General features: G+C 42.3%; 1 protein-coding gene across 1 annotated transcript; it reads left to right on the forward strand.

The window, feature by feature from the left end:
- Positions 1–1,513: 1,513 nt before the first annotated feature.
- elnb (elastin b) lies at positions 1,514–17,329 on the forward strand. The gene is made up of 41 exons (XM_026369803.1): positions 1,514–1,755; positions 4,316–4,549; positions 4,708–4,819; positions 4,931–4,951; positions 5,183–5,558; positions 5,650–5,676; positions 7,029–7,128; positions 7,512–7,604; positions 7,684–8,334; positions 8,470–8,538; positions 8,651–8,698; positions 8,810–8,872; positions 9,162–9,209; positions 9,340–9,402; positions 9,497–9,541; positions 9,640–9,987; positions 10,204–10,239; positions 10,346–10,666; positions 10,788–10,820; positions 10,915–11,523; positions 11,614–11,643; positions 11,903–12,073; positions 12,187–12,333; positions 12,434–12,487; positions 12,597–12,641; positions 13,070–13,105; positions 13,234–13,341; positions 13,442–13,489; positions 13,578–13,631; positions 13,804–13,896; positions 14,042–14,065; positions 14,292–14,312; positions 14,512–14,538; positions 14,627–14,641; positions 14,782–14,805; positions 14,887–14,946; positions 15,072–15,308; positions 15,409–15,537; positions 16,077–16,292; positions 16,525–16,664; positions 16,901–17,329. Exons 1-41 carry the CDS (start codon positions 1,680–1,682, stop codon positions 17,327–17,329), a joined length of 5,481 nt encoding a protein of 1,826 aa, XP_026225588.1. The 5' UTR covers positions 1,514–1,679.
- Positions 17,330–21,632: the final 4,303 nt, after the last annotated feature.

Raw genomic sequence — 21,632 nt, forward strand, 5'->3', positions numbered from 1 at the left:
TTTAGGTGTCATTATCTCATTTACTTCATTTGTTTCCTGGTCCATTACCACAAGAGAAAGAAAATGTTTCACAATCTTCCCAGACACAGACATCAGCTCTCAGGAGCTGGGACAGGACCAGCCAGCCCAAACATGGAGAAAAACCCCAGCAATAGCACTGGCAATAGCACTGGATGAAATAAAAACACTGATTATTTCCAGGTATGCTGACTGCTGTGTCTCTAAAGGAGCTGGGACTCTGCTGGACACACAGTAGTGAGAATGCCCTGTGGATAAAAAGGGGAAAGTAGGGGAAAGGGGCGAGTATGCAGCTGTTGCCAGTTGACTGGAGTGCCCCATAGCTCTGTTCTTGGCACTCTTCTCCTCTCCGTCTATACCATATCAGGTGTTTCTATTATGTGCACACTTGGCTTTTCCCATTATTACGCCAATGACATACATGATGTCCTGTCCTTTCCACAAAAATACGCCATCCAACTACTCCCGGTGTTTCGACTTCCGCAATGCCCTACTACCAACAAGCACAACCATACCTCTTCAGATGAACAGCTAAAAATATCACATATCACATATCAAGAGGACTTCATGAAAGTCCTAATCCAGGACTGCAATCTCTCTCACCCACTGTGCTCCACCAAAGAACAGAGCCAGGGGATTCCTACATTAGACAGCAGAACAGCCCAAGCAAAACTTGTGATGGCGAAACAAGTTTTCTAACTCTGCACATTCAACAGTTGAAGCCAGAACTATCCAGAGGTGACATACTGGGGATTTGATATCTTTGATCACAGCTCGTAAGGAACAGATATAACACATATTGCGGAAATAATTCTTAACCAACCCATAAAATTTATAGTTATTTAGGATCTTCCACTTATTTTCTGATTGTTGCCTGGGCCCTTACATTTTAATCTTGTCTCTCTTACATTCATTTGTAAAGATGCTATGACCTGACTTCAGAGTTCCAGACATTCACGTTTCAGGTATTATTTATATAGTTTCATTTCAGCTTATCCTTCCAATCTTTGACATATCTTTATTCTTCTTTTTAAGATGTGCCAAACTACCTCCAACCACCTTTGTGCACATACATACCCAGTTGGCTGCAGCTTTCATGTTTATATCAGTTTTTCTTTTCAGTTATTTTAGTTTTTAGAAATGCAGACATCTTTTGAAGCTACATTTTAAAAGTGGATAAGATTAATGGTGTATGCCTTGAGTCACTACATTTAGTGTTCCCCTCAGTTTAAACATGACATGTTTTGAAATGCAAAACAACCTTCTGGCACAGTTTCTATATTTTTTCTTTCTGAAAAAGAAAAGTAGAAACCCCCAGTTTTTACACAGACTCTCTTGTCTCTCATATGTGCATGCCCCCCTCTCCCTCCTTCTTTCTCTCAACCCCCCACCCACCCCTCAAACTCTTTATAGGAGAACCAAATAAATGCAGCCTAAGATCACTTGGGGGTTAGAACAACCCATTTGGTTTAATGAGGTGATCCAGTGTGTTTTCTCCCCCTCTTGTATATCTTTCTCTGTGTGTCTCTTGTCCTGTCTTGCATCCTGTCCCATTTTTTTCTACCTCATTTCCCTCCTTCTTTCTAAAGGCCTGTTTGAGCCCTGGTTTGCTGGGGATAAAACCTGGAGCTGTGGAGTGGAGAGGGACATTTGGGAGTGAGATGGCGAGAGGGACAGTGGCCACGTACCTACATGGAGTCCTTCTCCTGGCTCTGTGGAAACCTTCACTGCAAGGAGGTGGGTCCCCTTTACTGCATGTGTGCAGTGCTTAGCAGTGCAGCACCTGTGGAACAGGTGTTACAAAGTTTATGTTGCAGTTTGGCAAAAGAGGCAAGCATGGACATTTCTTGTTAGTTTAGTATGTTTTATATAAGAACTGTTATATAGATTTTATGAGCTGCATGAAATATGATAACGATGAGAATGATAATGATGTCTAATGTCGTGTCTAATGGCTAATGTAGTAGAAATTGGCTGCTGCAGATTTTTGATAATATAATAAATAAATAAATAATCCCAACTGTATATTTTATATTGAACACCCAATGCAAGACATTTCATGATTTACAGAACAGGTAAATTTATTTAAGTGTAGTTCAACTGATTGATTTTTGCAGTAGTAGAAGTGAACATCATTATTACAATTCCTGACACTTTTATCTTGTCCTAGCTGTAAACATGTTACTTGTGCTGGGCTAGAAATGTCTCAATGGATTTGCAAACTGTGAACTAAAGGTCAAACTCATTTTCAGTCTTGCTCTAAAGGATACTGGACTGATATGGTGCTGGATGGGCTTCAGCTTTCCTAGAGTAAATGTTCTTATACTGAACATAAATAAAACGTTGTGCATATTTTTGTTAAATGAACAAACTACTGTATGTAAACATGTTTATCAAAGGACTGTCATTCCTATTAAACTATTGTATGATAGCATGGTTTGTTTTCTATGGCTTTACAAAGCCCAGGTGTATTTTTAATCACAGCTCTTTCTCCTCTTGAGACATGAAGTCTGGACACAATAGTTTTATAGATACACGCTTTTAATAAGGTGCTTTGTTTGTTACAAGATTTAACTAGAACTGTGTGTTCCAGACATGATGCCTCCACATCCTGTCTCAGTTTCTGTCTGTTTGATCTTAGGGGTGGCTGATGTGAGGAGATTACCCTCATGCTCTTCCTTATTCTGCTCAAGGAGAGCGTGTCTCGTTTAAAAAGCTCTCCTGTTATGTCATTTGAATTGAATACAAGGTCAGACTGAAACTCTGTAATTACTAGGCTGTAAGGTGACTATGGCGTGATTGGTTGTTTGATTTTTGTTTTATGGTTTTACTAGAGCGGGCTGAATACATATTGGTAATGAAGTCTCAGTAAGCTTGAGTTATATGTACACTATAACAGTTAAATTATATCTAAAACTTAACTGTGTAATGAAAATGTTATGTTTTAGATACAAAGTGCCTCAGATAGATAATAATAATATGTACACTATGTTATCTCAAATGAGGAGAGTGAGACATGAACAAAGGACTAGTTATATCGTGAGTCTGAGGCAGCAATGCCAACTGATCTTGGCAGCTGTACTGCTCATTGAAAAGAAAACCAAACTGTTGGATAAACAAAATATTGAACAAATTTAAATATTAATATTAAATATTGAAAAAGTTCCATGAATGTTGGCACCAACTTGTAAAGTACAGCATCCAACAATTGTTTGGACATTTCACTCTCATTTCTTGGGAACTATTAATGTCTGCAACCAGTAGATGTCTGCAACCAACATTTGCCCTGGCATTAGGCGAAAGTCAGGATCATCAAAGTCCACAGAGTTCTCTGGGCTCTGTATATGTCTGTTTAACATTTCAAGAACAACCAACCAACAGAGAGGAGATATTACCACCATCACCACTGCATTGGTGGATCGACCAGAAGGCTTATTTTGTCATCTGTGCAATCCTTTCATGTTCTAGTTTAACACATCTTTGTAGGCCTACACAAATGTACCTGTTTGTTGTTTCGTTTTGAAGAAGACCCCAAACAAAATAACAAAAACCTCTAAAGGAGAAGGTTGCCATCCCACAGAATCCAGTTGGCAAAGCTGAATGACTGTGTAGTTAAGTTATTTACTGCATGTTGTTAATATGCTGTGCATGGCATTACTGTGAGATTAGTAACTCACATTCTTTAGGAATCCCTACAGACCTCTTCTTTTCACATCTGGACTGTGGTCTCCGAAAAAACCTTTCCTTTTATAGCTTTTCACTCTCCACGTTTCTATTTTTGGCAATTGTGATTTGTGAAACAGAACATAGGTGCAGAAAAGTGTGAGAATTATGAGCATAGAAGCATGCCTTTTGGATGAAGCAGTGTTTATTATCAACTATGAAGAAAGTAGAGCACAAGATTGATAATCACTATACACATGCACACATACATACAACATAAGGACACACACACACACACACGTTATCCCTCTGCTTGTAGGGCATCTGATCCTATTTGTAAATGTACTTCTTGTTATTTAGACAAATGAAAAGAGTTTTATTAAGTGTTGGCAAAGTAGAGAAAATTATACCTCATTAGTCCTGACAGATGACTCATAAATTCCACAAATTCTGTCATCTGATCGGAGGCCAAAATAACGAAGACACAGTGACTGATGTTATAAAACATGTGAATTAGCTTAATGCTAACAATAGTGATAACTAAATGTGATACCTTTTACTTGAACACAGTTAATAAAACTAGTTTTAATTTGGAGAAAATATTTTGCCGCTTTGACCGGGTTCTGTTTTTCAGGAGTATACATACCTGCTGGAACTGGTGGAGGAGCTGGAGCTGGAATAGGACCGGGAGCAGGTCTTGGAACTGGATTTGGACCAGGTGGTATTGGAACAGGATTTGGCCCCGGAGGAGCCGGAACTGGATTTCAGCCTGGTGGAGGAGTTGGACCAGGAGGAGTTGGACCAGGAGGAGTTGGACCAGGAGGAGCCGGTGCTGGACTTGGGGGTTTTGGTCCAGGAGCTGGTGGAGGTGGATGTCATTTTTGTTTCCTGCTTAATTTTATGAACAAAGATTTTATCTTAAGTTCAAAGTTACACACTAAAACATAGAATATACATAAGAATGCATCAGTACCTTCAGAACCACCACAATTTAAATTCTGAAGCCCTGATATCGGTCTTCCTCAGGGGGGTTTGGTGGTCAAGGACCGGGAGGGGTCGGACCGGGAGGGGTCAGGCCTGGAATCTTTGTTCCAGGCAGTGGTGGACTGGGAGTTGTACCTGGGGACCATTGGGGCTGGTGAGACAAATGGCTTATTGACCTGTTGATTATTTATTTTACCGTCTGTGGAGTAAAGTCTAGTATCACCTTACTGTTGATTTAATTGTTCTAATTGTTTTCCTCTTACAGGTGGAAAGCCTCCAAAAACAGGTAAGACTGTGTTAGAACGCCTATTTAAGAAAATTGATAGTTTAAATAAGTAAATAAAATAAATAAAAAATATAAATGTAATCTTTTAATTAGTGGAAAAGCTTTATTTATTTATATGACATTCAGAAACAAACCTACACAGCATCTGTTTAAACAGAGTACATGTTTCTGTCTCTAGGAAGTGGCTATGGAGTTCCTGGAGGGGTAACTGGAGGGCTTGGACCAGGACAGGGAGCTGGTGGTGTCGGAGGTGGACTGGGAACGGGAGGAGTTGGTACAGGTGGTTTTGGACCAGGTGGGGTCAGACCTGGAACTGGGCCTGGAGGAGTTGGTCCAGGTGGTGTCGGACCCGGAGGCTACGGAACTGGACCTGGGGGAGTTGGACCAGGGGGTGTCGGACCCGGAGGCTACGGAACTGGACCTGGGGGAGTTGGACCAGGGGGTGTCGGACCCGGAGGCTACGGAACTGGACCTGGGGGAGTTGGTCCAGGGGGTGTCGGGCCTGGAGGCTACGGAACTGGACCTGGAGGAGTTGGTCCAGGTGGTGTCGGACCTGGAGGCTACGGAACTGGACCTGGAGGAGTTGGTCCAGGTGGCCAAGGCACAGGCATGGATTTATTTGTTGTTCCTAAACATAATTTTAAAAATAATTTTCCCATTGCAAGTAAAATAACAAGTTTTTATCTTTCTTTATGAAGGAGCTGGTGGAAAACCAGGAAAGACGGGTAAGACAGTGAAATAGAACACCACCCTCGATGGTGACACAAACACTCACATTGGATAACTAATATCTCCTAGAACTCCTACGCACTTTCATCAGTGTATACAGACAGACTCATCACTAATTATAGGGGTGAGAAACAGGAAAATGCTGTTAACTTTGATAACAGGTCTTTTGTTCTGTAGGACAAAATCATATACACCACAATCTCTGAAGATACCATAGTACTACAAAAACAGTTTTCCTGCTATGTTAACTGTGCCCTCTTGTTCCCTCTGACCATCAGTGTTCAGCCCTTTTTAATGTAAATATTGTTCCTCTCGTCAATTAAATGCAGTAGGATAAGGACTGCATGCAAGTACAATTACTTCATTTCCTCATTGCTTCAAGATTATAATGTATTTTTGAGATCCCCCTGACTGCACACGCACACACAGTGATAAAGTTTAATTTATTAGGCATGGCAGGTCCCTGATAAAGTACGGAAATCATCATTTGAGGTAGAAAAACTAATTTGCTCTGGAATTTCTAGCCCTTATGTTCTGTAGACGTAAAGCATTGGCTTTATGCAGCCTTTTGAATACCCTTATGCCAACAAGTAACAAAAAACAAAAAACAAAAAAACAACAGTGTAAGTGTAAGTACAGGAAACAGACTCACGGTTTCCAGTTTACTAAACGTCTGGCCATCTCTGCAACACAAAGTGTGTTTGGGTTACCGTGCTCCACACTGAGTGATTAAGACACAAACGTCCTGGTTCACCTGAGCAATGGTGAGCATGGATTTATAAACACTTTACTCTAAGTCAAAAAATGACAAACATTACAGACATTCATTGACCTAGAGCTGCTCATTATTAGAAACTAAATAGATGTATTACTGTCGGAGAAGCTAGATGTGATTGACCTGGTTTAGAATTTTTTATTTTAATATCAAGTATGACATGAATCAAATCTCTTTTAAGAGGGAATGGGAGATTTTCAACTGTTATTAATAGAAGAGTCATCTTGGATACCTAGTCATGTTTCTTAGTCATCTCCCCTCCCAAACATAAATTTCCGCTCAACGAGCTTGTAATTGTTACTGATCCATCTACAGCCAAACACTTTGAATGATTTAAGAGGTTTTTGAAGCCAAATATTATCACTTCAAACAAAATTTTAAAACTTTTGTCGATAAAAGGTTAATCCAGGTGAGGTTTCTCTTGAGCAGCCGTCATACTTGTTTAACATTTCCAGCGGGTGGAGTCACACAATGGACACACTGAATCAATTAATGTATGATGTAGTGTATTATGAGCAAGTATAGGGCAAGTATAGAGAGCTTTAAGCAATGTCTCTCATATCTGGTCATTAGGATATGGAGTTGTTGGAGCAGGAGGTTCGGTTGGAGGAGCACTTGGAGCAGGAGGCCTCAGGACTGGCACCGGAACAGGCTATGTACCTACAGGTCAGTGGTTTTAATTTGTCTACATCTGTTTCTTAACATCCAATAAGAAGTTTAAAACTCTGTTTCTTATTACATGCAACAATGAGTCAATGAAGTAAGGCTTTAATAACACACATTGTTCTCTATGTTTTTTTACACAGTGATGCAACTGTGAGAATCACTGAGCAATATATTTAACTTATTCATTGTTTCAGGCACAGTAGTAATTTAATCATTAAATAATTTCTGTTAGCTGGCTTATGCTTCTGTAACTTGTGCATTTCCTCCTAAACAACTCAACGTGTGTGGCACAAATCAAAAACAAAAATAAAGCTGCTCCTGTCATACATTCAGCAATAAATAAAAAATTATCCTCTCTACACACACACACATAAATATGTCCTCACCCAGGTGGCTATGGAGGCTACAGAGGTGGTTATGGACAAGGTGGTGTTGGTCAGTACCCAGGAGCTGGTGGAAGTGGTCCCAAACCTCCAAAGACTGGTAAATACTGACCTACTTATACTACTAACTTCTAAAATGAATATTGTATAGTTTTGATCTTTGTATTTTCTGACCTTAGGTGGAACTGGGCCTGGCGGTGTCAGAGTCAGCCCTGGTGGAGCAGGATTCGGGCCCGGTGGTGCAGGTGTCGGACCAGGTGGAGCAGGATTCGGGCCCGGTGGTGCAGGTGTCGGACCAGGTGGAGCAGGATTCGGGCCCGGTGGTGCAGGTGTCGGGCCAGGTGGAGCAGGATTCGGGCCCGGAGGTGCAGGTGTCGGACCAGGTGGAGCAGGATTCGGGCCCGGAGGTGCAGGTGTCATGCCCGGTGGAGCAGGATTCGGTCCCGGAGGTGCAGGTGTCGGTCCCGGTGGAGCAGGATTCGGGCCCGGAGGTGCAGGTGTCGGTCCCGGTGGAGCAGGATTCGGGCCCGGAGGTGCAGGTGTCGGTCCCGGTGGTGCAGGTGTGGGACCAGGTGGAGCAGGATTCGGGCCCGGTGGTGCAGGAGTTGGACCCGGTGGTGCAGGTGTGGGACCCGGTGGAGCAGGATTCGGGCCCGGTGGTGCAGGTGTTGGGCCCGGTGGAGCAGGATTCGGGCCCGGTGGTGCAGGAGTTGGACCCGGTGGTGCAGGTGTGGGACCCGGTGGAGCAGGATTCGGGCCTGGTGGTGCAGGTGTTGGGCCCGGTGGAGCAGGAGTCGGGCCTGGTGGTGCAGGTGTTGGACCCGGTGGAGGTAGATAATGTCAGGATCATGTACACAATATTCATATTCAATATAATATAATAATTCTGAATAATATTCAAAATTTTACAATAGAGAAAGTAAAATTTCCTGTTTACTTCTAAAGTCACATATTCACTGTTTCAGCTCCATTGCTGCCACAGACCGGTACCACAGGAGTAGGAAAGACCAGCGGTAAAGCAAAACTAGTTCCAGGTAAATTGACAAAAGACAACACACACTTTCTTTAGCTCAGTTTATATTTTATGATCAGCCAGAGACGCTGAGTTGCTTTGGTCCCTGTTGTAAATGTGAATGTGTCACACAGGAGTTGGGGTGCCTGGACTCTACCAAGGTGGATTTGTACCAGGCCAAGGCATGTTGTAACACATACCATGAATAATGTAGTAATCTATCACTGACAGAGATTTGGTGCGTTTCTAAAAAAATGTATACATTCTGGGATGTCTTTTCACCTTCTTGCTAGGTTTTGGAGGCCGTGGTGTTCTCCCTGGAGTGGCCACAGGATCTGGACTTGGACCTCAGACTGGTATGTTTGTGTGTATGCTGCATGTTACATCACTTTTACAGCAGTAGTGGGACCACCTTAAACTGGGATTTTCTTTACAATGACATAAATATATGTAAATGTTATTGGGGCAGGATTCTAGGAGATTATAAAGATGCACAGGAGTCAGAGAGTGGTAATTTTCTAATGTAACTGGTAGAAACAAATGCAAATGAAACGTGGCTAGTAGACAATAAGAACCAATAACAGCAGAGCCTGAAGAAACCGGCCAATCAAAGATAAAACAAAAAACAATTTCTTTTCCTCACAGGTGTTGGAGTACTTGGCCAGGGGGGTACTGGACCAGGAGGAGCAAGCAGTAAGTGCCATAAAGACCTAAACTAATAAATTACAGATCTTAAATTAAATTCTTTGATCTTGATTATTAAAATCCAGATTAGTAATAGTACCACACTATGAGCACTTTTAAAGTGTATTTATCACCTTAGATGGACGTGGACAGCAGTTGCCTGGGGTTTTTCATGGTTATCCACTTATATCACCAAAATCAGGTACTTAAGAAACAATGCAGTAAACTTTGCAGTCAACAAAGTCAATCCTAAAAGTATTTATTATTTAATAAATGTATTATTATTTTATTTACAGGGATAGGCAAATCGAAGAATCCAGCCAAAGTTGCAGCCAAATATGGTAAAAGACACTGGGTTGTGGTGTCAACTTTAACAACTGGCTGTGTTGAATAATAAATAATACTAGTAAATAACTCACCTGTTTGTTTAATGGATCAGGTGGCACTGGAGGTGGTGCACTGGGTCAAGGAGGAGCTTTAGGAGGTGGGCCTGGAGTCACACCTGGATTTGGAGGTGGAGTTGGAACGGGAGGTGGACCTGGAACTGTACCGGGAGTTGGGGGTGGACCAGGAACTGTGCCTGGATTTGGAACGGGGGTTGGACCCGGAACTGTACCGGGATTTGGAGGTGGAGTTGGAACGGGAGGTAGACCTGGAACGGTGCCGGGAGTTGGAACGGGAGTTGGACCCGGAACTGTACCGGGATTTGGAGGTGGACTTGGAACAGGAGGTGGACCCGGAACTGTACCGGGATTTGGAGGTGGACTTGGAACTGTCCCTGGCTTAGGTAAAACTGGAGTAGCAGACTATAATCAGCTTTTACAGGATGTGTCCATCAAAGAATTTTTATTCAATTTAATGTATTACATTTTTTTATATTGATAAGCAAATATAAATCTACAGTCACAGTTCGTTAACATACTCAATATGTTTTTTTTATTAATCTTTCCCGGGTTATTTTATGTCTCAAACTATTTATATGCATCTTGTTTTTGTGCCACAGGTTATGGTCCGGGTTCAGCCAAAGCGCGCAAATATGGTGAGACAATTGTAAAGTTTTGTTAATATGGTTAATGTGTAATTTGTGAATGTAGTAATTATTTTAGTCTATCACTGAGACACATCAGTGTCTGTAATCTCTCCAGGTCTGCCAGGTGGTGCAGGCACTGGTGCAGCTGGAGGCGTTGGAGGAGGAGGACTAGGAGGTGGAGCTGGACTTGGCCTTGGCACTGGACTAGGGCCTGGCTATGGCTTTGGTCCAGGTGGGGTAGGCCCTGGTGCAGCTGGAGGCCTTGGAGGAGGAGGAGGTGGCCTCGGCACCGGAGGGGGACCTGGCTCAGGATTTGGTGTGGGTCCAGGTGGTGCTGGCACTGGCCCAGGAGTAGGGGGGTATGGACCTGGTAGAACTGGATTTGGCCCAGGTGGCACTGGAACCGGACTTGGAGGAGCAGGAACACTGCCTGCAGGTAATTATGGATCACATTAGATGTAGAGGAAAATGCATCCAGTGACAGGTTCGATACAAAGAACAATATTTTGACAGACTTATAATTAAACAAATGTATAATTAATATGTTTGTATTTCAGGATATGATGCTTCTGCCAAAGCTCGTAAATATGGTAAGAATACTAATAAATTATAAAACTGTAATTGTTAATGTCCCAATGCTTAACAAAAAATATCTCCAAGCAACAACTGGTCTTCTCCTCACAGGTATGTTAAGTGGAGCACTTGCTGGTCCAGGAACAGGTACTGGAGGAGTCAGGCCTGGAGGTGCTGGTGCAGGAACTGGCTTTGGACCAGGGGGTGCAGGCACTGGCTTTGGACCAGGGGGTGCAGGCACTGGCTTTGGACCAGGTGGAGTTGGACCTGGGGGTGTAGGCACTGGTTTTGGACCAGGTGGAGTTGGACCAGGAGGTGTAGGAACTGGCTTTGGACCAGGTGGTGCGGGCACTGGCTTTGGACCAGGTGGTGTAGGCACTGGCTTTGGACCAGGTGGAGTTGGACCAGGTGGTGTTGGCACTGGCTTTGGACCAGGAGGAGTTGGAACTGGGGGTGTAGGCACTGGCTTTGGGCCAGGAGGAGTTGGACCAGGTGGTGTTGGCACTGGCTTTGGACCAGGTGGAGTTGGTCCAGGTGGTGTTGGCACTGGCTTTGGACCAGGTGGAGTTGGTCCAGGTGGTGTTGGCACTGGCTTTGGACCAGGTGGAGTTGGTCCAGGTGGTGTTGGCACTGGCTTTGGACCCAGTGGAGTTGGTCCCGGTGGTGTTGGCACTGGCTTTGGACCAGGAGGAGTTGGACCAGGCGGACTTGGACCTGGAGGTATGATGAAATTTAGGATGAAACATTTAAATGTAACTATGTCTGAGTCCAGGTCAGTTGATGAGATCTTGGCGTTTCTGGATTTTACAGGTTATGCTGCTGCCAAAGCCCGAAAATATGGTAAGAAAAAACTTTAAAATACTATGTGTATAAATATTGAAAAAAAATAAAATTTTAGGAAAACTGTTAATGTAGTATAAAGAATACAGCACTATATGCACAATTCTAAATCAAAAACTCACAACATACACAACACTGCCATCTAATAGTCTGGGGTTTAGACACAATATGAACCAATGTCGTCCATGCATGTTAATTAATAATACAAAATAATTCTGCCTGTTGCTTCTAATTTGCAATACAATGTCGCTCTCTGCAGGTCTACCTGGAGGTGCCCTGGGTGGTCCTAGTTTTGGCCTTGGAGTGGGAGGAGGAGTTCCAGGAAGAGGTACTGGACTAATAACTGGTGGTGGACCTGGAGCAGGACTGGGGACTGGTGGGATACCAGGATCTGGCATTGGAACAGGAGGTGGACCAGGCGGTGGTGGAGGTACAAACAGAATACTGACTGATGTTTGGAGCTTTACCACCAAGGGGGGGTAAAAAATTCAATTCATGTAGGTGTGTGAAAGAGAAAAACCTCATCCATTTGGCCTTCCCTAGGGCTTATTGCTGGTGGTGGAGGTCCGGGTTCTGGGCTAGATGGAAGATTTGGTGGCGCAGCAGCAGGCGGCTTTGGCCCAGGGACAGGAGGAGCACTGGGGACTGGAAGAACGGGATATGGAGCTGGAGTAAAACCTGCTAAATACGGTATCAAAATGTCCCCTTTTTGCCCTCTAAAACATGATGGAATACTGTATCTATCCAAGTTAAATTAAAAGCTAAATTATTTCATATGACTCTGGTGTAGGTCAAGCTGGAACTGGTGCTGGTGGGGTACTTGGAGTTGGAGTGGGATTAGGGGGTGAGTTATTTATGTATGATAATAAATTATTTAAAGATTGAACCAATAAATACTTTTTCAGCTTGCTGTGAGTTTCTTACCTACCTATTGTTGCCTACCTATTTTGTAGGTGGTTATGGACCAGGAGGTTACGGAACTGGTACTGGGGGTCCAGGTGGGTTGTCAGATGGAGTCACCTTAAAATTCCAAATCACATTTAAGAATAAACTGTTCCTTAACTGACCTCTACTGGTTGTCAATATGAATAGCAGGTCCACTGAAATGAACTGAAACGAATGATTAGGTTTAAAGCTTCTGAAGAGTTGTGAATATGAGTAGATTAAAACTAAAAGATATATCATCATATCATCATATAACATCTTGTTTCTCACCAATGTACTGCAGTACACTACGGTAAAATACTGTCACTGTCATACTGTTACCTCATTATAAAATCTCTTGCTTAACCATGACCACTGACCACTAAAACCGCAGTAAGGTTTTATGAGGTTGAAGATTGTGACCTTTTTCTAAATAGTTATTAGATTGTTTTTATCACCTCAATAGTGAACACTTATACCACATATTTTTTATTACCCTTAGGCTATGGAACAGCTGGATCTAAAGCTGCTAAGTACGGTAAGGTGTAATTTGACAAAACACTGTATCAAGTAGAGCATATCTACAATACAAAGTTGTTTGAATTGTGAATTGAGGGAACCCAGTTGTTTACAAGAACCTATTCTGAATTTACTGTCTTACTAAAGGGCATCCTGGTGGAGTTGTACCTGGAGCAGGACCAGGGACCGGCACTGGTGTTTCAGTAAATGCCACAAGCACTGACAGGGGTACAGCGACAATACCTGGATCCAGTGGTAAACGTCTCTTCCAAGGATTACTAAATTATTTTGCTAACAATTTAATTCTACATTTTTAAAAAAATCTATATGCCATCATCTGTATCTGCTGCAATAGGTAGAACACCAGGAGCCGCAGGAGGTACACGAGCTCCAGGACCAGAAGGTATCTGCACAATCTTTGCAAAAAGCACACAAACACACAATTTTAGTTTACATATTTTCAATATTTTTTAAATACCTCCCTATTTCAGGTGATGGTGCAGCTGGCAGTGTGTTGGAGGGGTCTGGAAGTCCTGGAGCCGAAGGTGTGCTTATCCTAAAAGAAGGATTACTGAGAATCTCTTTATTTGTGCAGACAGTAACAATTTGGACAGAAAAATATGAAATTATTTTATATTCTTTCCTTTAATAATTACAATTTTACTATTTCAAAACGTGTACACATGTGAAAAAGTTTTTATATCAATATCAAAACAGGGGGTACTGGTGTAGCTGGCAGACCAGTGGGCGCAGGAGCTGATGGAGACAGCCCAGGCGGAACAGGAATCCCCATCATTGGCGCAAGACCGGGTAAATGCCAATTACGTTGTAAAAAGGGCATATAATACAACATGAATGTGTTCATTTATTTCCCTAGTAATTATTTATTTTGAATTAGTATAAATGTATACTCAATCAGTCTCAGTTACCTTCCATTTTTTTCTTTATAAAACAGGGCTCAATGGAACTTATATTCCAGGTTAGTGTACATTTCATAGTCAAAAAAACCTTTTGAGGAATTTTGAGGAAAGGCACAATGCAAATAACATTTTATGGGGACAGACTTTGTTTCCACTCTTTATCACCTAAGATTCTAAACATTCTTTCAAAACAGAAAATTCCTCACAGTTTATTTCATTTCTCAAACAAATAAATTTTGTTTGTTTTTTTTTGTATTTGTAGTGATAAATAATTTCTTCTTACAGGTTCCACAGGAGCCCCCCCTGGTAAGTTGATTTAAGGTGTCCCAAACATTGATGTTGCAGCAATATCTCTCTGGTATATTTGTGCCTGAGAGTGTGCATTTTTCTACTCAATGGTTTAAGCTGGCTACAAACATATTCAAAGAGTATTTATCTTAAAAAATATATAGCACAACCTTTGACTGGCAGTTCCCTAAGATAGTCTATATTTATTTAATTACAGTTGGTGGCAGGGCTGTACAACCAAGTGGTACGTAAACCTAAATGACTGTTTGGTATAGTATAAATATTGGTTTCAGCACTTCTTTTACCGGTATTTCTGCTCTTATTTTAAACAGCTGGGGCTGGTGTTGGTAAGTAGGCCTACTGTATGTGTCATGCAGACTTTTGCTTATGATGTTCATGATTCCTGTACCTGTAATGTCAAAAGGACTGGCATGTACACTGTCACTGTAATGTCTCTCATGGTTTTCTCTCTCTCTCCAAAATTCAGGTGGTACAGGACTACCTACTCTAGGTAAGATTTTCTGCAGCAGGTGCACATACGCTGCATATTTCTTTTAAATAAAGTAATTTTGAAGCTGTACATTTTTTCCAGGTTCTGGTGGTGATGTTTCAGGTGGGACACTGCCTGGAGCTAAACCTCTCACACCCCCAGGTAAATAAAATAAAATGTAGTGATGGTTTAAATGCAATAGTTTTGGCAGTTACTGACTTTGTTCTTAGCTCCACTTTTAATCCTACACTTAAATACAGGTCTAGTATACTGTACTCTATCTGCAGGTGTCCCCAGAGGTGACACACCTGGTGAGGGAGATGGAGAGGGAGGTCCTGATGGAGAGAGAAGTGGTACAGTAGGCACAGGAGGAGTGGGAGGTGGTCCTACCAGTGCAGGACGAGAAGGAGGAGTTTCAGGTGGAGTAGGAAGTGTGGGAAGAGGAGACAGTCCTGCTACTGGAACAGGAGTTGGTCCAGGAGGTGCAGTTAGTGTAGTAGGAGGAACACCTAAACCACCCAAAGGTGCATTTTTCCATCCTAATTGCTATATACTATACAAAACTGCTTGTCACCACCTGTACAAAAAACGTGTATCACTGTATATGTTTATTTTTAAATGTAGTGTACAGACCTGATGGGACTGCAGCAGGCGGTGCAGGTGGTGTATCTGGTGGAATTGGTGGGGTGGGAGGCGGAGTTGGAGGAGGCCCTGGAGGAGTTGGAGGAGGCCCTGGAGGAGTTGGAGGAGGCCCTGGAGGAGTTGGAGCAGGCCCTGGAGGAGTTGGAGGAGGCCCTGGAGGAGTTGGAGGCGGCCCTGGAGGAGTTGGAGGAGGCCCTGGAGGAGTTGGAGGAGGCCCTGGAGGAGCAGGCTTGGTACCTGGGGCTGGTGGGCCTGGAGGAGCAGGATCCTTTAAACCTGGAAAAAGTAAGCTTTGTTTTTCTGATTGTATATTCACTCCCAACTCCACACTTATAACAAAATTAAACACTCATTCATACATTTATCATATTATAAATTATCCATCATAGGCTATGGCACAGGTGGAGCAGGAGTTTTGCCAGGTGGAGGTATGCTACCATACACCATCCTTAGCACAGCTTAGTCTTTCATGTGTAAAACAAGCTAAAATATTGTATTGGGTTGTTTTTTTTTTCTAGGTACACGTTACCCGACTGCAGCAGGTCAGGGAGCAAGAAAGCCAGGAAAAGGTTCTACAACTCTACTCTAGTTTTGGCTTCATCAATAGAAGATATGGCATCATAAATTTACCATTTTTATATTTCTATCAGCATATGGAGCAGGCGTTGGTCCTGGTGGCTATGGTATTGGTCCAGGGGGTTATGGCGCAGGACCCGGAGGATATGGCACTGGGCCTGGAGGCTATGGAGCCAGAGGCATTGGTGGTGGGCCTGGGGTTGATGGAACCCTCGGTGGTCTTGGAGGAGCAGGCCCTGCTGGAGTCGGTGGTGGATTGGGGGTGTATGGTGGTGGTATTGTGCCGGGTGGTAAGTGGATTTATTTAACATCTCATTTAAAGTGTATGTAATTGATATAGTGATTAACTGTCCACTGCAAGCAGGCTCAAGATTTGGTCCAGGACTGGGTACCGGCACTGGCAAACCACCAAAAAGTATGATTATAAACTGACAGATATACAGATACAGTATATCTATAGATACAAGGATGTGTGCAGAGTACTGAACATGAAATAACATTTCTTTTAAGGTTATGGAACAGGATCTCTTGGTACTGGGCTTGGACTTGGTGGCTATGGAACTGGGCCAGGTGGAGTTGGTGTTGGTCCAGCAGGTTTTGGACCGGGTGGCACTGGACCAGGTGGATATGTGCCCAGCAGTGCTGGAACAGGACTGGGTGGTGTAGGAACCAGGCCAGGTGGTTTTGGACCAGGGGGTGTATATACTGGACTGGGGACAAGAAAACCACCAAAATCAGGTAAAATCAATATTTATTATTATTAAGCAGGACTTAATAATGTATAATGATGGTATATTAAGACTGGAACGCTACATATGATCCACAACAGGTGGCACTGGTTACGGACAGAGTGAGAGGTGAAATCAGATTAAATAGTCTAATAGTTTGTCTGGTACAGGAACTGGTTTCGGACCAGGGGGAGCTGGCACTGGAACCGGTGGCTTCGGACCCGGGGGAGCTGGCACTGGAACCGGTGGCTTCGGACCAGGGGGAGCTGGCACTGGAACCGGTGGCTTCGGACCCGGAGGAGCTGGCACTGGAACCGGTGGCTTCGGACCAGGGGGAGCTGGCACTGGAACCGGTGGCTTCGGACCCGGGGGAGCTGGCAGTGGAACCGGTGGCTTCGGACCCGGAGGAGCTGGCACGGGAACGGGTGGCTTCGGACCGGGAGGAGCTGGCACGGGAACGGGTGGCTTCGGACCGGGAGGAGCTGGCACGGGAACGGGTAGCTTTGGACCGGGGGGAGCTGGCACGGGAACCGGTAGCTTTGGACCAGGGGGTGCTGGCACGGGAACCAGTGGCTTCGGACCAGGGGGCCAAGGATTAGGAAAAAGAAAACCTAAATCTGGTAAGTAATGATAATACTGTAAAAATGATTAGCAATACTTTGTTTGACTGTACCCTTTTGTCTTTTTTTCTAGGTTATGGAGGAGCAGGGTATGGACCAGGTGAGGTTCAGAATTAGGCACAGTTAATATTATTTTATACATTTATGTGATAATTATTTGATAATTATTTTACCTTTACTCACCTTATCGAGACACGTTAGCTCTTCTACAAGTAAGACTTTGCCAAAGCTTTTAGATCATTTATGTTAGTTACAGGTGCTGGACCTGGCGGCTATGGCCCAGGAGGTGCTGGCCCAGGAGGTGCTGGACCTGGCGGCTATGGCCCAGGAGGTGCTGGACCTGGCGGCTATGGCCCAGGAGGTGCTGGACCTGGCGGCTATGGCCCAGGAGGTGCTGGACCTGGCGGCTATGGCCCAGGAGGTGCTGGAAGCGGCGGCTATGGCCCAGGAGGTGCTGGAACTGGTCCAGGGGGTTTCAGACCAGGTGGGGCTGTTGGATATGGACCTGGGCAAACATTTGGGACAAGAAAGCCACCTAAATCTGGTTATGGCTCATCTTTGGGTGGAACTGGCTATGGACTAGGTAAAATTAATATATGTATTTCAATAATTATGCTAGTAACCGTAATAATAATGGGTACTTGCAGTACAACAAAGTTATTGTTACAAATTGGCCACCACCACAAGGACTTCCAAATAACTAATATAGAAACCTCAACCACACCTGTGTTAATCAGGTGCAGGAGGGCTTCCCGGTGGAGGAGTAGGAGGACTTCCCGGTGGAGGAGTAGGAGGGCTTCCCGGTGGAGGAGTAGGAGGAGTAGGAGGGCTTCCCGGCGGAGGAGTAGGAGGGCTTCCCGGTGGAGGAGTAGGAGGTGTCATTGGAGGCAGCACAGGTGAGTTTAAGAATAAATAAAACAAAAAGCAAATACTTTCAATACGTAACAATTAAATGTTAAAGTAAGCAAAAAGCAAATAAAATAGTGAGGATTTTCTAATGTTATGACATTATAGTACCATCTGGGTTTTGCTTGACAAAAGTCTAAATGTGTATTCTAACTTTACCTAACTGTGGTGGCTTCCCAGGTCAGTTTAAATTAAAAACTGCCAAATAAAAAACAGTAAGTGTAAGATGTACACTGTGTAACGTCTGTAATGTGTCCACTGTTCCAGCAGGGGGTGTTGGCCCTGGCTTTGGAGGGGCAGGAGGTGGAGCCTATCCAGGTAAGAATTTGGCCAGTCTTTTATACTCATACTATTTCTAAAATACTGATAACCCCAGTAGACATAAATGTTTATATACTAATAAAGAGTATCAGTTTTGACACATTTGCAATATTTTTCATCAACGAATTAACAAAAACAGCAATTGACACCATTGCAGCCACCATGTTGTTTTTTATGACTGTCTTTTCTGCTATTGTTCTCTAGGATATACAGGTGCCGGACAAAAATGTAAGACCTGAATAAGCATGTTTTAGCTTCAATCTCTAAACATTGGTGTACTCTATGTTGAGGATTAACACTTAAACTGTACATAATGATCTAGATTCATCATTCACCTCAATTTATATCTTGTTCCTTAAAGTAATTGTTGTAACATGTAGTTTAGATGCAATTTCAGGCTAAAAGAGATTAATATTTTGCAATTATGAAATGATGATTTTTAAATTTTGAAAAAAATAAGCCAATAGTGATTTTATAATTTTTATTATTTAGTATTATTGTAGAGGATATGTGAAGTTTGTACATAGCCACATGATCTCTTTCCTTTTTACTTTCTTCTCCTATGCAGCAAAGGCACAGAAGGCAGCCAAATATGCAGCCATGCAGGGCTTACTGGGAGCTGGTGGCTACAGAGGTAAAAATCCCACACACTGCATTGCTGTACAGTAAACATTATACATTGTAAAAGATTTAATTTAAATAAACTAGTAATCTAGCTATGATTTTGGTGACTTTAGTAAAAGCTCTATGTAACACTGACACATCAGATTGAGTTTTGTAGAATATTAGCACACACGGTGACATTCTCCACAAAGTCTTATTTTCTATAGGTACAAAGTGAAGTAGCATGATGGAAACGTTTGATATGTTGTGGATGTTTTCCTCTAATGAACGGTGAAAGTTATTATAAACTTTAGTAATGGCCTTTCTCTAGATCTAGTGGTTTTCTCTGAAATATCCCTGGTTGCCACAGAACTGTGATGTTTAAAACTTGCCACATAGTTTTACACTCCCAAAAACAGGAACTACAAGGCATGTGGTAACTTGAAAAATAACCCTCCACACTGAGTTGATGTAACCATGAAGCTACCATAACTACATTGCAATGTGTGCTCAAGTGTGACTGAACATGTTTGTTAATTTATTATTTTACATTTTAATTCAAAACTAATTAATGAGTCTACTCAGACTTTAAGGCAGCAAAAAAACTTGTTTCTTTTTTTGTTGAAGTAGTTTATAATGTTTTACAGTGTAAAGTTCATTGTTACAAAATGCATCTCATCAGTGAGGAGTCAATTTCTCTGTTCTCATTTTAAGGAGCTGGCTGCCAGGGTAAATTCTGTGGCCGAAGAAGGAAGTGAGAGACCAGCAGACAGGCAGTGACCTCATTAAAACAGTGGTGCTATTGCAAGATCCTAGATTGTAAATGTTTTACCTGCCACAGCAGCTAAAGCTCCAACTTTTTACATGTTACATTTTCAATAGCTTTTATTTTATGTGTCTCTTTTAAAAAGAGCATTGGTTCTCAGGCTGTTAAACTTGCGACTCCTTTGAACAAGGCCATGGCTTTGTTGCTATGCAGAGTGCTGAAATGTGTCTTTGGCCATGTTGTTTTTTGGATAATTCAGTGTTAGATCTGGTCAAATAATTCAAATGAATCACCAATTTATAGTACATAGGGATATGATTGTTATAATTATTCTTACTGTCAATCTCCTTGTGACTCTGAGGATCCTATCAGGCTGAGAACTATTAAAATAATTTCTTACCAAATTTTGGGACCAAGCTATAGCAGGGTTTTTTCATATTCTTTAATTGATCATTTGTGTTCCTGTGCACATATCACCGTTGGGGGTAAAGACAGATACTAAGGACTTCATGAGGGCAGCTCCCTCAGACCTATCTGCATGCTGACACAGTGTTTTACAAAAGCTTTTTTCACATTTTCAGAAAAATAGACTAAATTAATTCACTTTGCAGAATGTGTTTCATTCCATTACAGCTACTAGCCTCCATCAATGCATAGACAAATAAACAGGGAACTGAACAAAAGGGACTGAAATGGCACTGTATGATTTGGTATTGTGGCCATGATCTGATCTCTGCATAGTGGTCTCGGTTAATTTTAACTGTACTTGGGCCTTGGCATAAATAAATGTGGAGAACGAAGTGCCTATTTCATAGCTACATAACACTAGTGGGTATAATTGTAGAAATTTGGTTCACATGCTTATTTTTCCATAGTTAGAAAGATTTTGTCGTGGTGTTCTGATGTGGCTTTGATTTGGCTTTTTCATTTGCTATTGCAGAAGGCATTGAAACAAATGTGAGGTAATATGATAATAACACGACATGCATTTCAGTGACAATTGAGATGTGTTGATTATTGTTTTCTTTTGTTTAATGTACCTCCTTTAACACTGTTGAAAGATTGTTCACATTTACTAGGCTTATTAAATTATGTAGAGAAAAAGCAGAAAATGCTATTATCTATTTAGTCACATTTTATAAATTCAAGTGAAATTCAGACACTATTAAATATTTGTTATTTTGTGTGCGAGAGTTTTAACAGTTTTTAAACTAGTGTACTACTATGATAAATTTAAGTGTTTTCTGCATTGTCCTTGAACGTGTGGTAAATCACAATGTAATGTGTAATGTAATGTTTTGTGGCCTATGAAGAAAATTGTGTGCTTTTGTACAACTCTGACAACGCTCTCTACAATAAAGAAATTACCAGTGACATCTGTTTCAGGTCATTTATATATATATATATATATAACTACTGAGCTGTAGTATAATGATAGCCACATGTTGGGCAACACAGAGAAAACCAGCCAAACACCTACTGACCAACTATGTACTGTTTAAGTAGAAAGATCAGAGTCAAGTGCTGCTTTCTTTATTGCACTGCTCAGTGCAGTAAATTAGAAGATAGTGTTGCTTCACAGGCTGTGATCAGGACTAGCGAAGAAAGCTAAGTAAGTGTTTTACTAAAGTACTGCTTAAATATTTCTATTTTATGCTAATTTATCCCGCTACTCCACTTCATATC

Source organism: Anabas testudineus, chromosome 14 (assembly GCF_900324465.2).
Source record: "Anabas testudineus chromosome 14, fAnaTes1.2, whole genome shotgun sequence".
Taxonomy (NCBI): domain Eukaryota; kingdom Metazoa; phylum Chordata; class Actinopteri; order Anabantiformes; family Anabantidae; genus Anabas; species Anabas testudineus.